The sequence below is a fragment of the Hydra vulgaris genome, chromosome 09 (genome assembly GCF_038396675.1).
Source record: "Hydra vulgaris chromosome 09, alternate assembly HydraT2T_AEP".
Lineage (NCBI taxonomy): Eukaryota > Metazoa > Cnidaria > Hydrozoa > Anthoathecata > Hydridae > Hydra > Hydra vulgaris.
In genome coordinates this window covers 55,473,966-55,492,800 of record NC_088928.1, presented here as the reverse complement: position 1 = coordinate 55,492,800, position 18,835 = coordinate 55,473,966, and the positions used below count along the sequence as shown (strand labels likewise).

General features: G+C 30.1%; 1 protein-coding gene across 1 annotated transcript; it reads left to right on the top strand.

Annotated features, from left to right (window-relative positions):
* Nucleotides 1-4,502: 4,502 nt before the first annotated feature.
* On the top strand, nt 4,503-5,366 carry LOC136085593 (ATP-dependent DNA helicase PIF6-like). Its single transcript, XM_065806915.1, has one exon. The coding sequence runs from the start codon at nt 4,503-4,505 to the stop codon at nt 5,364-5,366; it is 864 nt and encodes a 287-aa protein (XP_065662987.1).
* The last annotated feature ends 13,469 nt before the right edge of the window (nt 5,367-18,835 follow it).

Here is an 18,835-nt window from a genome sequence, read left to right as displayed (position 1 = left end):
ATTTGCTTAAAAAACTTGTATTTGTACATCGAATAGCTAAAATAAATTGCATTTAATACATCTTTAAAATCCTAAACTTTTATAGCAATATTTTACTTGCATAGCAATGTAACATTTTAAAAAAACTTTGATTATAATTTAACTAAATGTATATATATATATATATATATATATATATATATATATATATATATATATATATATATACATATATATATATATATATATATATATATATATATATATATATATATATATATATATATATATATATATATATATATATACATATATATTATATGTATATATACATATGTATATATACATACATACATACATACGTACATACATACATACATACATACATACATACATACATACATAAATACACACATACATACATAAATACAATATATATATATATATTTATATGCATATACATATATATATATATATATGCATATACATATATATATATATGCATATATATATATATATATATATATATATATATATATATATATATATATATATATATATATATATATATATATATATATATATATATATCATGTATGCTACATGCATACGCCAACTGATGTAGATATTTACTAATAGAAAAAAACTTTATGCTAAGCTAGATAACAATTGAAAATTCAACTATTATTAATAAAAAATGATAGGTCTTTAATGGACTTAAAATATATTTTTGAAAATTTTGACACCAATTTTAAATTAGGAATGAATATATTTTTATTTCTAATAGCTTTTTGCTTTTTTATTTTTTTATTACTTTACTTTAAAAAATATATATGTATATTTATATATACATAACTAATGCAAAAATACATGGAATTCTAACGACAGCACCCTCAGTTTCGCAGTTAATTTGTGTTAGTGTTTTGATACTTATTACATTTAACATTTACGTTGCCTTCTATAATGTCGCGCTTGCGCAAATTAAAACTTCAGTTTATTGATCTGAGAAATCCGGAATCTTTTTGTTCATTAAAAGTATTATGTCAAAAAATCACTAAAATTATTAAACGGTCAAACACCAGGATTCTCGAAGTTGAATAGTGCAACAGGTGCAATTTGTTATTAAAGAGCACAAATAAAAGTTAATGACTGCATTATTTAAAAATTAATTCATCTCTAGCGAAAACGATAGTTGACATATTGGACGACTAAAATAACATTGAAAGACAAACCGGTAATTATATATATATGTATATATATATATATATATATATATATATATATATATATATATATATATATATATATATATATATATATATATATATATATATATATATATATATATATAAATTGATTTTAATAAAAAAGGCAGCGTATAACTATTTTTTTGAAATAACCAAATTTGTTGATGAAAAAAAGGTATTGGCTGAACTTAAAAACGGAAAAAAACAACTTAACTTTTTAGATATATCTATTACAAATACAATGAACGGATTTTATGAATTTCAAATACACCGTAAGGATGCAATAACCAATGTTCAAATAAAACCAAACTCTAACATCAACCCAAGCATAATTACTGGCGTCTGAAAAAAGGGTTTCTTTGTAGAGCAAAACAAATCTATATATATATATATATATATATATATATATTTATATATATATATATATATATATATATATATATATATATATATATATATATATATATAACATCATATATATATATATATATATATATATATATATATATATATATATCTAACATCAACCCAAGCATAATTACTGGCGTCTGAAAAAAGGGTTTCTTTGTAGAGCAAAACAAATCTATATATATATATATATATATATCTATATATATATATATATATATATATATATATATATATATATATATATATATATATATATATAACATCATATATATATATATATATATATATATATATATATATATATATATATATATATATATATATATATATATATATATATATATATATATATATATATATATATCTAACATCAACCCAAGCATAATTACTGGCGTCTGAAAAAAGGGTTTCTTTGTAGAGCAAAACAAATCTGCTCCCAAAAACACCTCTTACAAGAAATTGATTTCCTCATAGATACATTTTAAGAAAACTTTTAACAGTATCACAAAAGTAATCTTATTGGAATGAACAAAAACTATTTAGAACGCGTTTCAAAAAATACTACATCTAAACAATTAAATAAGCAGTTTGTTAAACTAGCTTCGATACCTATTATTGGCCCTAAACTCCGAAGAGAGTTTAAAAAACAAAACATCAGAGTTATATTTACTTCACCTCCCAATTTAAATAACATACTATGCAACAACAAAACAAAACTACCACCGAACTCGAATCCGGGTGCTTACGAGCTTAAATGCTCATGCGGAAGTATATATATTGGTGAGACCAACAAGAAAATCATTTCAAGAAGTGCGGAACACCAAAGAGCCTGTAAAAATCAAAAATGGTCGAGTTCAGGAGCCACGGAACATTCTAGAACATGTCGCGGTACTTTTGATTGGCTGATTCCTAAAACCTTGGCAGTCATTCCAGAAATATATATATATATACACACACACACACACACACACACACACACACACACACACACACACACACACACACAATAGTGTTAGTTGCTTATTTTTTCGTTCATTTTTGTCCTAAAGCATAAATAACCAGCACAAATGTACTAAATTTTAACCAAACAGTATCATAATTTAGTTTGAGTTTTTCTTACATAATAGAATTAAAATTTCTCATAAAAGTTTTTCTTTGCAAAGACTTTGACAAAAATTCTTCTGCAACTTTCTAAATATCTGCGTCATTTATTCTTTGTTTATAGATAACTGCGAGCATATAGTTTTTTAGTACATTTGGGTTAACTTGACATATCTATGAATAAGATCTTAGCCATATATGAATTTTAAATGTGTTAGCTCTTATGTAAAACTTATGCGAGAAAAAAAACTTTTAAATTTTTATGTTTTCAAATTTAGACCTCAAAAACCGAGGTTTTGGGTAAAAAAATGTGTGGTTTGCCGCAACTTTTGACCAGTTGTACCTAGTTACTGATAAATATCTTCAATCAAATCCTCAATCCAAATACCCTTTATTAGACACCTAGACTTATAATTTTAAAAGTTTATAAAGATTGTTATTTTTGCTGTAATATCTTGCGTTGTTACAAAAAGATTTTTTGGTTAAACTAAAATATATTTAATAAGCTATATGAAATAACTTATGAATTATCATTTATAACATGATGCATTTTAAATGCTGCATTTGAGTTGACACGTTAAGTTTACAAAAAATTTTGTTTATAAACTATTGTTAACTTTAAGTTTTTTATTGATGGCTAATTGAGTACTATCAAACAGCTAGAACTTGTTGAAAAAATGAAATTAAATATTCAGAAAACAGTTGTTATGTTTGTTACTCTGTCTGGAAAGCTCACATTGTATTATTGAAACTTCAAACATACTTCAACCACAATTTTGTAGCAAAGATAAAGATGAGATGATGTTTGCAGTGAAGGCAATAAATTCAATAAGAAATTTAAGCTCTCTAGGAAGTACTGCTTTTAGATAAAAAAAATTCCAAAATTTAACACCGATGCTGAAACTTTTATTGAGCTGATTGATTGGAGTATTGACATTTTCCAAATGCAAAGTTATAAAAATAGTTTATTAAGTTCTTAGAAATCCTAATGGAAGTTTAAGAATTTCCTGTACGCGGAGAAACCATAGAAAGAATTGTAAAGAAAGTTACAAAAGCTTAATAAATTACGAACTAGAAAGGCGGATTGGTTTATAAAGGTAACAATTGTTCACAGAGAACTTCTTCGTGTTTTAGAATCTAAACAGAATTTGCTTAAGCTTTTTTATGTAATAAGTTTTAACTTCGTTGTATAGTAAATGAGTGAAAGCACCCCGCCTCCCATATGGTATCATCGCACCTGATATATATATATATATATATATATATATATATATATACATATATATATATATATGCATATATATATATATACATATATGTATATATATAAATAAATATATAAATATATATATATATTTATATATATATATATACATATATATATATATATATATATATATATATATATATATATATATATATATATATATATATATATATATATATATATGTATATATATATATATATATACATATATATATATATCTTAATATATATAAAGGGCAATGTGTGTGTGTTTGTTTGTTTGTTCTCTATAGAAATCCGAACCGCCGGACCGATCTCGATGAAATTTGGCATGGGGGTAGTCCTCGAGGGGGAGAAGGTTCTTAGCTGGGTTTTGACCCCGTACCCCGACCCCCGGGGTCAGGGGGGCCCAAAAATGGGATCCAGTGTGGCTCTGCAGCCTCAGCCGTGCAATTTGGCAAAACCTAAAAGCTTCCTACCTGTGGAGGAGTGTCAGAACACTTCATTTGACAACAAACATGAGGGTAAAGTTTTCTGGTGATCTGTCAGCAGGAGCCTTTTCCAATCAGCTCCTTGCCTTGGGCAATGGTGAGGCACCAGTTGATGTGCAGACAGGGCTCATTAAATTCCCTGCCAACTTTTGCACACTGGTGGATTCTGCAGAGGAACTCATTGTCAAGGTGTTTCCCAACATCCAGCAGAGTTTCACCAGACATGACTGGATCTGTGAGAGAGCTATTCTGGCTCCCAAAAATGAGTCTGTCACCAAGATCAATATGCAGATCCAGAAAATGCTCCCAGGCAATGAAAAGTCCTACAACTCCATTGACATGGTTATGGACCCCAGTGAAGCTGTCAACTATCCAACAGAATTTCTGAACTCTTTAGAACCATCTGGATGTCCTCCTCACATTCTTCACCTGAAAGTTGGAGCACCAATCATTCTCATTCGCAACCTCGACAGTCCCAAGCTCTGCAATGGAACTCGACTCATCATCAAAGCTATTCTTTCAAACTTGATTGAAGCAACTATACTGACTGGATGTGGCAAAGGTGAGAATGTCTTCATTCCAAGGATTCCAATGATTCCCAATGACCTCCCATTCAGTTTCAAGCGCCTCCAGTTTCCAGTCAGGCTGGCTTTTGCCATGACCATTAACAAAGCGCAGGGACAGTCACTCAAAGTGGCTGGCATCAATTTGGAACAGCCCTGCTTTTCTCACGGCCAGCTCTATGTTGCATGCTCCAGAGTTGGATCTCCACGAAATCTTTTCATTTTGACTCCAGAAGAAAAAGAACATTGTCTATCAGAAGGCTCTTCAGTGAAAGAAATCCTCTTTAAAGAAGTCCTATTAAAAGAAAACAATAACAATCCAATGTGAAGAAATTACCCATGATTTAACTTTTGTAACATGTTCAACTTTTTTTTCCAGTGTGAGAGAACAATTTAATTGAAAAATTTGAGTAAATGTTCTTTTGGAAATTCTTAATTTGTTGTTTTTAAGTGGAAAATAAACAAAATGTCTTTTTCTTCCTTAATGTCTTTCAGTTATTTCATAGCTTCAACCAACAGGGTCACATTTTGTGGGATTATTGTGCAACACTAAAAAATATTGCACAATCTTACTGTGCATTGCCCAAAATTAGTATAACAAAGTTCCAGATGCTCATTTACTTTTAAATATTGGCCCGGGCAACGCCGGGTAACTCCAGCTAGTATATATATATTGAGTCTTATCTGCTGAGTTTTATCACTTGTTCTGCTGAGTCTTATCTCTTGCAAAGTTTACCAGACCTACTTGCTTTTTGTGAGACTAATTTCAGTTCAGCTGTCTTATTTTGTGATCTTATGTTGATGCTTATCTTTCTTTAATTTGTAAAGACTCCAATATAACATGCTTGGCCTGGGCATCTGCATTCGTACGAATTTACCCATTTGTTGGCAAACTAGATTTGAATCCAGAGGCTATTCTTTCATGTGCATATTATTCTTTATTTTTATTTAGCACGACTTTACTGTATTGCCTCTCTCTTTGCTCTATATTGCTTTCCTTTAAATCAAGATTGCACTCTTGTTGATTTTGTCTCTGATCAAATTGACCGAACTCATTCTCTTTAGCCAATATTGTTGTTGTCGGTGACTTTAATGCTTATCACACTGAACAGCTTGGCTTTAGTGTCAGTGACTCTGCAGGCGTTAAAGTCCATAATTTTTGTCTTTCTCAATCTCTAACACAAAAAGTCAACTTTCCAACTCGCTTTCTAGACAACCCAAATCATTTACCTTCTCTACTCGACTTATGTCTTGTTTTTGATCCTAGTCAGTACTCAGTTTCTTCACATTCACCCTTAGGTGCATTTGATCACGGTTTGATCTCTTTAAAACTATTAAATCCCTCTAAAATAAAACCTCTCTATCATCGTACCTCTTACAACTATCTTAAATCTGACTGGGAATCTTTCCATGATTTTTTTCGCAAGGGTCTTTGGGTAGAATTTAATTGTCTTACTGCTGACAAGCAGGAAGGCGATTGAATTCTATCCAAGGTGCTTCTTACGTAACTTCTTGGAATCAGGCTGGCAAGGAATCCTACATTACCTCTCGATAATTCCAAGTCAAGTCTTACTCTTCTCCATGGTTTTCCTCTCATTGTGCTGCTGCAATTTTCAATCGTAACGATTACTTCCTTATCTATCGCCAAAACATTTCTCTCGAAAATAGTACAAAACCATTATAAAATAAGTTTATCTAACACCAATGTCCGCTATTCTCAGCTCACGAAATCTCGTATCTCATCTCAAAAGTTAGGCTCTTGTGACTTCTGGAGAATTTTTAACAGTATCTATAACAAGGGTAAGAATACAGGACGCTGCAGTAAATAACACCGTACTATAGCAACATTATTTTAATGATACAATGAATGTATATAGTTAACTTACAACATTTATCTAAAACCAAGTTTATTTTTTAAACAAGAATTTGAGTCGTCTGTTATCAATACCAACATGCCAAAATTTTTATCTATAAAGTCCTTTTTGTCTCAGTTTATTTTGTCCCAGTGTACTTTTAAGTTAAGAGTGTATTTTGTGGGCGTTAAGAGTCTGGTTTGTGCACGTTAAAACTTAACGCGCACAAACCAGGCAGACAATTATTTGACATCGTTGACCTTTTTTTTACATAAGTAATGTGCTAAACAATCGTTTCACCTTACATGTTGTTCCTGGTAAAGTTAACACTTGTAAGGCATACCTGATACTTGGTTAAAATTGCGTAAAAGGTAATTTGTTGCTGCCAAAAAAACCATTTCTACGCAAACTAAATAAAGTTAAAAAATTGAGATGGGCAAAAATAAAAATCAGACAATTCAAAAATTGGTCTCAGGATTGTACACAGATGAATCAAAGTTCAAAATTTCTGGAGGAAAATATTGGCAATTATTTTCTCGGTTAATTGGAGAACGCATGATAAAACAATGCGTGATCCTTAAAGTCAAGCATTACCCTTAAAGTCAGTCATCGTCTCGGGACGCTTTATTGGAAACAAAGTTGGTGACTTTGTGCAAACTCAAGGTATAATGGATAAAAAAAAGCCACAGAACTCTCCAAAAACATGCATTTCTGTGCAGAAAAAGAATTGTGGATTTGTTTTTTACAGAATAACGATCCAAAACACACTTCTAAATTTTGTTAAAAATATATCGCAACCAAAGAAAAACAAAAAAAAACTAAAATGATCTAAGTCTCATTAGTTGCCTGATTTAAACCCGATCAAGTTGTTGTAGGGTGAGTTAGATAAAAATATTAGAAAAATGCAACCAACCAATTAAAAACACCTTTGAGTATTCATACAAACATGCTGGAATCAAATATCAACGAAATCATTGCAGAAACTAATTGTACGGATGCAGGCCCGGCGCCAGAGTTTTTGGCGCCCTAGGCAAATCTGGCATACTGCGCCCCACCCCCTCCTCCACCCTCCTTCAATTTACTTTCACATTTGTATTTACATTCAGATGAATAAATGCATAATCATAAATAAACGTATATTCGTGTAACTTTATAATGTATTCATAAATAATTTCAAAACTTCACTTTTTGTGCTTTTGATTTTGCAAATGTAGAAATAAGTTCCGTCAGTTCAATGTTTCCAGCAATATCATGTTCACTTGACAGTGTAGCTAATCCAGCAAGTCTTTCTTGCTGCATAGACGTTCTCTGATAAAATATGTTTTTATCAGTTTGAGTTTTGAGAAGCTTTGCTCACCGCTAGCCACGGAACTAGAAGTGTCAAGAGGATTTATAAAGTTATAACAGTGTTGGGGACACAATCTGTTAGATTATTTTTTAGTATAAAATTTAGTAAATATAGTCGCAATTGATTTCAGTTCACTACATAGATCAACTGCATTTGGAGTCTCCATATTGCAAAGCTTTCTCAAGATTCAAGTAATTTTCCATAACATCTTTGTTAGTTACACTCTGTAAACAGTGAACATCACAGAGAAAACCAAACAACGAACTTATTGTTTACATAAGAGTAAATTTTTCTTCAACCAATTGTATTGCTGTGTCAAGAATAGCAAAGTTAAAGTTTACTTTGAATTTTTCTACCTACTTAAAACTAGAAATAGCGTTTGCTATAAACTGCTTAATGATAGTTTTAGTCATACGTGGGTCCAAGTGGGTCCATAAGTGGGTCAAATGAAGCTAAAAATTCCACAAATTTCAGAAAGTTTCCGTTACCAGCAATATTCAGTTTCTCATGTGCTCCACGAAAAGCAAGATTTGTACACCAAGAACTCTAACTAAAGCTATCCACCGCTTCAAGATTTACTGCCAATACTGTCCTTTTTTTTTAACAAGACGCAAATGTTCGACATTAACTGTTTCATTGTTTCGCAGTCGCAGTTCGAACTCTTTCCATGACTGAAAATTTGCTAGATATTCACTGCTTTTCTCATTCCCTGACAGAATTGAGGACATGTTTTTTCAATTATATAAACCATTGGAAGAAAGAGATGACGCAACTGTTGTGGTACTGGTAAACAGTTTGCAGCAGAAACAATACACATAGTCATTACTCACAGAATACTGCAGCCAATGTCTACAAACTTCATCTCTATTGACAAGCCGGCGGTTGTAATGGTTTTTGAAAATTTTGTTTGCATTCTGTCTTTAGGAAAGTCAAACTTGATCGACTTGTTTTGGTCCATGTTTGATCAAAAGTTGTCGCATTTCATCATCAAATACGATTCAAGTAGCTGGATCGCTATAGTTAGCATATAGACCAGAGAATTTATCGATTTTATGCGCTTCAGATTCTTTGCGTGTTTCGTGTATTACATTATGTAACTTAAACTCTTCTGATACTGTCATCTTATCGACTTCCTTGGCTGCTTCAATTTGATTGTTTAACTCGTCTGTGCCGTTTTCATTTCTCTGCGGCGAACATAGATACTTTAACAGCGAACCAACCTGTTTTGTTACAAACGCTGCGTTCGCAGTCCGTAGTTTGCGAAATAGCGCACCTGGCAATTTTTTTCTTTCTGCCATCGTGGATTGAAATATCAAAGGAAACTGCTAAAAATAATTAAAATGATCACCTTCTATCTCTTTAATATCTTTAAATTAAAATATTATTTTTACTTCTTTATAAAAGCTTTAAAGTTACATTTTAAAACTTTTAAAGCTCCATAAATATAAATAACAACACTCTATAGTATAAAAACACAATATAAATCAGGTAATTTGTTACTATACTACTTCGTAATTGCTATTCAATTAAAATTCTTACTATTTCTGAATTAACACGCCAGTAAAAACAATTTTCACAATAAAGTTAAACGTGCTAAAATTTTCTTTAAATGAGTAAAGAAAACTTTGCACTGTATTTATTACTACAAAATTTCATTCTGCATAAAAAGTATTTAAAAAAATCAAGTCAAATAAAACAAAAATAATTTAATCTTTTGTTTTATTTGACGATTTTGTTTTACTCTTTCAAATCTCCTAAATTTAATTCAAAAGAGACTTAAAAAAGAGTTTGGCAATGTTTTTGATATATTTATTTTTTATGCAGCTAGTTTTAGTGCCGCCCTAGAAAACTTACCTTGGCGGCCGCCTAGTTCGCCTGGTGGTTAAGCCGGCCCTGTACGGATGCACAGCACACGTGCATCTGTTATAAAAGCGAAAAGAGGATGTTTTGAATAATCAAAAATTAAAAAAAAACTGAAAGATTTTGTAAAAGTATTTTGATAAAATATTATTTTACTGTAAACAATATGGGTACTAACTAAAAACTATGGGGAAAATCTATGTTTAAAAAAAAAGAAAAGAAAATATTTTGCATGATCTTTAAAATATCTGCTACTTTGTTAATAGTTAAGTAACTTTACTGTTAACTATATATAAATAAATACATACGATGAGAAAAATCTTTTTTTTTTTGTGCATATTATTATATCAATCAAGTGAACCCGAACTTTTGTCCGGTAGTGTATGTGCTCGACTTCGATGAACAATAAAGCTTATGTGTATTTGTCGTGTAATTCTATTTGCATACAATGACAATTCTTCCAGGTGTAAATAAATGTCTTTAAATTTCCAAAAAAATAAAATACTTTTATACTTGTTTGTCCTTTTTGTTTCACATAGAGCAGGAATATTTTTGACAGAAGTTCTCTGTTTTGGACTTTCACAAAAAATGCAATAGTTGTGCAATAATGCTTTAATAGTGCCAATATACCTTTTTTTTTTCCCCAGCGATTTCCAGCACCCATCAAAATCCTGACCAAGCAAATTATTAAAGAGAAGGCCAAATGTTTTGCAATTTTGAATGATACAAACAGAGACTGTTGCAACATCTATATCTTTTAGCAGTAAAAATCCCAGAAACTCCTCACAAATCATAGCCTTCTCTCTAGACGTATTAACAACTGCACTCTCAGTGATAACTGTTAAGATCCTAAAATATCTGCTGTTTCACCAACTATTACCGAGACTCCAACAGTATTGTTGGCAGCTTTTACGATATCTTCTCGCACAGTATGTTCAGACAAGTTGAATAAATCATTCTGCATATAATGTGATGTATAAAAGGCTTTTTCAGCATCTGTGCCAAAAATATTTTTTAAGATACTATCTCCCTTCTTATTATCTCCCTTCTTATTTTTTAAAATACTATCTCCCTTCTTAATTTTATACTCATAACATTGTTTGTCATTTCTTTTGTTATTAAATTTCTCACATAATATAAATCGTTTGTTCTGAAAAATAAGATTGTAAAAATGATAGGATACAGCTTCTTTCTATTGTTTTTAATTATTCGTTTTATTGAATTATCTAGCTGACAAAGAAAATTTTTATTTAGACTTCTTACTGTTGATGCCAAGTGTTTAGCATCTTGCTAAACAAAAATAGTTAAAGCACCTTTTTATCGAGGTAAATATGATAACCATAGAGTAGGGGAGAACTTGCACCCTTGATCCGTAAGCACCTTTGATCCTATACCCTTATCTCCTTACTTACATAACTTATTAAAGAGGGCTGATAACCAGCGTGTTATAAATATCGCATCTTCAAAATTAATTGTGTTTTGGTAAGAGAGTAGACCACTATTAAATTTATTTCTTAAGAGTTTGATTTTGACGATAAAAAGTAATTTTTTTACTTTTACAAGGAACCCCACATCTTTAATATTATTTTGAGTTGAATAATTTTGCTTATGTCATTTTGTAACTCACCTCTTGTATGGTTGCTTTTGGTAAGCTATGGAAGCATCTAATATGACAAAAAAAGAATTTTTGTAAAAATTGAGCGGGTTAGCACCCTTGATCATAATGCGTTTATGCACCTTTGATCCTATGATCAAAGGTGCATACACACACACAAACAAAATGTTTAACCAATAAAGTAACATGTACAAAATATCATATTGTTTTTAAATAAATTTTTTTCTTCCAAAATGTAGCCTTAAAAGTAGATTTTATACTATTTTGTGTTTTTTTTGTCCTCCTAATACTTCATATATATATATATATATATATATATATATATATATATATATATATATATATATATATATATATATATATATATATATTAGGGGTAGTCATTTTGAGGGAATTTTTGAAAACGAAATACATACCCAGCTAAAGTTGGAGCAAATATGCTAAAACTTAGTCAAAATTTTTTTTAGGTCAATTGGGTGACTTTTAAGTCCCCCTCAAGACTAAAGTAGTTAAGAAGTTGTTCTTCAAAAAAGGAAAAATAGGGTGTGTTCAGGGTGTTTGAGGGGGATTTAAATGAAAAAATTATTTCCTTTTTTTTTGTTTTGTTTGTTATTTGTTATCTATATTTTCATTTTAAAAGGGTATGTCATCATTTTTTTTACATATTCTCGGTTAAAACGATATTTAAGAAATCAAAAAATGAAAAGTTTAAGTTACGCAAGTGGTTATGAAATTAGCAAATTATGTTAATAACATAATATAATAAAAAATAATATAATAAAAAAACAAACTATTTTGTACTAAACAAGTAATTTACCATTTAATAAAAATCTTTACAAATACTATCAAGACAAAAGTTATGCATTAATTGAAATAAGTATTTTAAAATGAACAACAATTTTCTAAGTCTACAATTTCCTCTTCTTTAGTTAAGAGAGTGATATCAGGCTTTTTGATAGTTTTTTTTTTGTAATATTACTTTTTCCCACACCAAAAACCTTGAAAGTTGATCTTACTTTGTAGACGGTTAAAAGTCTGTTCTGCTTGTCATCTTCATTTATGTATCTTCGCACAAACTGCTGCACCATTCCGATTGCTCGTTCAGAATGATCATTGACAACAATTAACATTTTGGCAAAGTTTTCAAAATTCTTAAACGAGGACTGGGTGTGCCAATATTAGGGTGGAAGTGACAACCAGTCTCTCACTCTCTGATTATCCAACCCTATCATTGAAAAAATTAAATGTGAAAACTCATTAACCAAAAGAGAGAGAGTTGGTACCTTCATATTATTTATGATATTAAACTTGTCTATTCGTTCTTTGCTTCTATGTTTAAAAAAAATCTGGATCCGGCATCGTTATATAATCGTTGAATCAAGATACCATGTATGCTTATAAAGAGATGCTAACACAGCGTCTACTGCCTCCGGATTGGAGCAAACTTTTTTATACTCATTCATCTGAAAGATTGGATCAAGATCAGACGCAGGAGATTGAATCGCTTTATGTGCTTGAATGTACCACCTTGTGTAAAAACATACTATGAACTTGCAGATGAGTTTTAAATCTTCGCGTAGATAATCATTTTCTTGCACAAATGTCAGTTGCTTGCACAAAAGCTGAAGTTTAAGGTAGTATAAACTCTTGCCTAAAAAACTAGCATGATGAACTTGAAATGTGCAGAAGGGGATAAATACTGCATGGTTAGTTCAGCCAACTCTCTTCGGTCATTCCTCATATTGCGTTTTTTAGTAATATAGGTCTCACAGTAATCTAAAGTTTTCCTTGCAGCTTCCTTCAAAACTGTTCCTTCAACGGTTTTCCAATCAAAAGAGGTCAGGTTATTTTTGTCGTATTTGAATTTAGGGTTCTCAAACATATGTTTGAACTTTACCAATAAGCCGTTATCCCTGTATAATTCATTTTGACGGAAAAGTCTTTCCGTCAAAATGAATTATACAGGGATAACGGCTTTTTTCCACGGCCTTCTTTATATCTAATTTAGCAATTTCTGCAGTATCCTTGGCAGTTTTTTTTATCTTCTTTAATGCTGTTGACGCACTGGCTTTGCATTTTGCGATATCAACTCCACAATCTTGAAGAATTGCTCCAGTAACTTTTTGTAAGACATTCGGGAGATATCATTTGATGTAGCTATGATAGATACATTTCCATCAAAAATATTCATAGGGACTTTGGCAGTAATGTAACAATCATCAGCTCTTCTATGATGCTAAACTTTGGGTTCAAATTCTGAATCAGAATCAGCGCTAGTGTCAGTGAAACTCAAGTCTAATTCTGAGGTAGCGTCAATCTTAGGAGATTCGTCTTCTAGCCGTGTCCTCTTCCTAATAATGTATGTTAAATTAGCAAATTTTAATAAAAAAGGTCAAATTACCCCCCTAAAAACAACACAAAACCTTTTTGCTAAATTTTCTATCTTCTGATCCCAAACTAAAATGAGCGTTTTTTATCCTTCCTAATTTTGTTTTTCAAAAATGAAATAAACTCCCCTTGATTAACCTTGTCTCTAGCTGTTCCTCTGTATTTATTTCTACTCAAATCTGAATACTTCTTGTCCATCTTCATTAGGTTCTTGATAATATTTTTATCTGACATTACTTGAAATCCCGCTTTAAGCCATGGTCTTTTAATTAAGCCTAAAATGCATTCACAATCAGCTACTTCACATCTCTTGTAACCCTGAATCTTGTTAGGAGGGCATGATAAAATTGTTGACTTCTTAACATTATGAGGAAGTAATGATCTTCTGTAGGCAATGTCTTGAAGAATATCCATTCCAGTAGGGAGTTGAAGACCTTAAGAAAAAAAAAATCAATATTTTAATTTTTAACATAAAGTTTAAAATTCAAAACAATTTTTTTAAATTGAATATGTACATGTAATAGCTAGTTTAGCCTCATTTATGATAAAAAGTTTGCTTTTGCTTGATCTGAGAAACCTTCTCTTCCCAATATCTTTTACAATTTTTTTTTCCATTTTTGTATTCAATCTAAATAGATTTAATGGTTTGTAATTAGTTAAAAACTTCAATACAATTTTACTTTATATTGTAATTCGATTAATAACAATCAAGTAAATACGAAAGTTATTTACAAAAATAAAATAATGTAACGCAATTTCACATACAATTTGTTTATAAAAACTCTTAGTGACTTAAAAATACAGTGCAGTATCTTCAGCACATTTTCTTCTGCATTATTTTATAAGAATTTTTTTATTGTTGCCGATTTTCATAACCAACATAAAATTTTCATTTTTTCCTTTCGTAAATATTGTTTTAACCAAGAATATGTAAAAAACATGATGACATACCCTTTTAAAATGAAAATATATATAACAAATAACGAAAAAAAAAAAAAATGGAGATAATTTTTTCATTTAAATCCCCCTCAAACACCCTGAACACACACTATTTTTCCTTTTTTGAAGTACAACTTCTTAACAACTTTAGTCTTGAGGGGGACTTAAAAGTCACCCAATTGACCTAAAAAAATTTTTGACTAAGTTTTAGCATATTTGCTCCAACTTTAGCTGGGTATGTACTTCGTTTTCAAAAATTCCCACAAAATGACTACCCTAATATATATATATATATATATATATATATATATATATATATATATATATATATATATATATATATATATATATATATATATATATATATACATATATATATATATATATATGTATATATATATATATATAGGGGAGAGTGGGGTAATGGCGAACGCGGGGTAACTCCGAACATGGTCAAAACAGCATTGTAAAAAAATAAATTCGACAATTTTTTTTTACCTGCTGAGAAGGGATCCTATGCTCAGTTCCAGACGTGCAGTAGTGTAATGAAGCTGCGGATGTTGTTCACTATAATTTGATTTTAAATTTTTCTGATAATTTTATGCAACTTTTTTCTTGAGTAACACTCTGTTGTAGCTTCTATGGAAATAAAGTCACTCCTTTTTTTTATTTTTGTTGCATAATATAGTTTTTAGACTTAGTTATTACAATTAGCTTTTTATTCGCTATTACACAACAGTGCTTGTGATTGCCCCCCAATGTGTTCGGAATTACCCCACGTAGGCAGGGTAATTCCGAACACCAATGGTTTTATTTCTGGCATAAATTTTTATTTTATAATAAGATTTTTAAAAATTCCTTTTGAGGGTTTGTGACTGAGTAGTTAAACTAATTGATAAGCAATAAATATGATCAATTTTGTATAACTGGTGTCTTTAATTCGCATTCCCGCTTAGGTGTTCGCCAATACCCCACTCTCCCCTATATATATATATATATATATATATATATATATATATATATATATATATATATATATATATATATATATATATATATATATATATATATATATATAAATATATATATATATATATTTATATATATATATATATTTATATATATATGTGTGTGTGTGTGTGTGTGTGTGTGTGTGTGTGTGTGTGTGTGTGTGTGTGTGTGTGTGTGTGTGTGTTTGTTTTTTAATAAATTATATTATAATAATTAAAAATCTTTATAAATGTTCTTCCAAAAATTAGGAATATAGCAAAACTATATAAATGTTTTTCATTTTTTTACAGTTAAATATGGTGTATCATAAAAAAAGAAAAACCGATAGACCACCTTGAGGTAAAGTTAATGAAAATGAAATGCGAGCAGCTGTTAATGCAGTTCTTAATGGTGGTACAGTTTATCGTGTATCTAAAGAGAGGGGAATCAGTTTAATGAAACTTAAAAGATATGTAAGGAAATGTCAATTAAATCCAAATACAGTCTGCAAACCTAACTTCATTACCATGCAAATCTTTACCAACAAAGAAGAAACATCTTTATCAGACTATCTTTTAAGGGCTTCAAAACTTCACTATGGATTGTCAACCAAAACAACACGAAAACTTGCCTATAAATTTGCAATCACTCTTTCTAAGCGCATTCCTAAATCCTGGAAAAGTTTACAAATTGCTGGGAAACAGTGGCTTCGTGGTTTTATGTTACGTAGGAATGAGTTATCTTTACGAAATCCAGAAGCTACTAGTATGGCACGAGCAACTGCTTTTAATCGTTATACAGTCGGAGAATTTTTCACCAATCTAAAAGATGTTCGTCTGCGACACAAATTTTAGCCACAAAACATATATAATGTCGATGAGACAGGTCTTACAACCGTTCAAAAACCAGTTAAAGTAATTGCTGAAAAAGGAGATAAACAAGTTGGAAGGATAACTTCAGCAGAAAGAGGGATATTAGTAACAGTTTGTTGTGCAGTTAATGCAATAGAGAACTCAATCCCTCCATTTTTTATTTTTCCAAGAGCTCATTTCAAAGGAAGTAGGTTAAATGGTGGTCCACCTGGATGTGTTGGGGTTGCAAACCCATCTGGCTGGATGAATTGTGCAATGTTTTTCGAGTGGATGAAACATTTTATTCAAAATGTGAAATATTCACCAGCTAATCCAGTGCTTTTACTTCTTGACAACCATGAGAGCCATGTTTCAATTGTGTGTTTAGATTTAGCTAAAAAAAATGGCATAACTATGCTGTCCTTTCCACCACATTGTAGTCACAAGCTGCAGCCATTAGATCGGTCAGTTTATGGGCCTTTGAAACGTTATTACAATACAGCCTGTGATGATTGGGTTGTATCTAATCCAAGACCGATGACCATATATGATATAGCTGCAGTTGTAAGGAAAGCTTATGCACAAGCTTTTACTTTGTCTAACATTTCTGCAGGATTTGCTGTGGCAGGAATTGAACCCTTTAATCCTAACATATTTTCTGATAATGAGTTTTTGGCTTCATATGTAACAGATCATCCAGAACCTATTACTGCAAACCCATTTCCAGGTGTTATTGATCCAGTTTCTACTATTATTCATGCCCCAGCTTTTAATCAATCATTGATGTCAAGTCTGTCATCAGGGCCAGCTTGTAGTGTATTGCCAATTCAGCCTATATCTGAACCTGTAAGTCAACTATCCAGAGTTTCTATTAATATCTCTTATCAAGCAAGTCTAGAAAAAATTAGGCCATTTTCGAAAGCTGGATCAAGGAAGTTCATTAAAGGACGTAAGCGTCAGCGTACCCGAATACTCACAGACACCCCTGTTCGAAATGAACTAGGCTTCAGGAAATGAAAAAAAAGTCTCAGTCAAAAAAGAAAAAATATGAAATGCAAAATAAGATCTTCATGACAAGGAAAAGAAAACTTGATCTTGAAAGTAATGAAAAAAAAAAGGTTGAGTCTCAGTAAAAAATAACATTTTTTTCATTGATTTTTTCTTTTAAAAAAGATAAATTTGTAGTAAAATTAATAATAACTTTATTGGTATTTATTATAGACATACTTTTGACGACTTAAAAATAATTCTTACACATTTATGGTATAAGTTTGATCTCAGAACATGTATACACACATAGGATCAAGGGTGCATATAGGTAGGATCATGGGAGCATACTGGTATGCACCCATGATCCCAATTGAGGGTTCTTAGTTTTTATAATTTTAAATCTACTTAAAATATTCTGGTAAAAAAAAGATTATTGAATTATAATAAGGTATACAATTTGCTTTTATGTACTGTTACTTTAGAGATCGAAATGAAAACATATATTCAGTAAATTGGCCTGATAGATTTTTAGGATCATGGGTATATACTCTCCCCTATACTAGGTATTTAAAAATCACCTTTGAAGTCGTAGGGCGGATGAGGCTGGTAAGGATCAGTTAACAAACAATACTTAGGGTATTGTTCGGTAACTGATCCTTTCTAAATGTATTCTAAATAATAAAATACCACTGGATTTAAAATTTTGTGTCCCTTATATTAAAAAAATTATGCAAGAATTTCAAAAATAAGAATTGATTTAGAAAAAACATAATTATATATATATATATATATATATATATATATATATATATATATATATATATATATATATATATATATATATATATATATATATATATATATATATATATAAAATAATTAAAAATTTAAAATATTTTTAGATATTACATAATATATTATATACTATACAATATAATATGTATTATATAATATATTATAGTA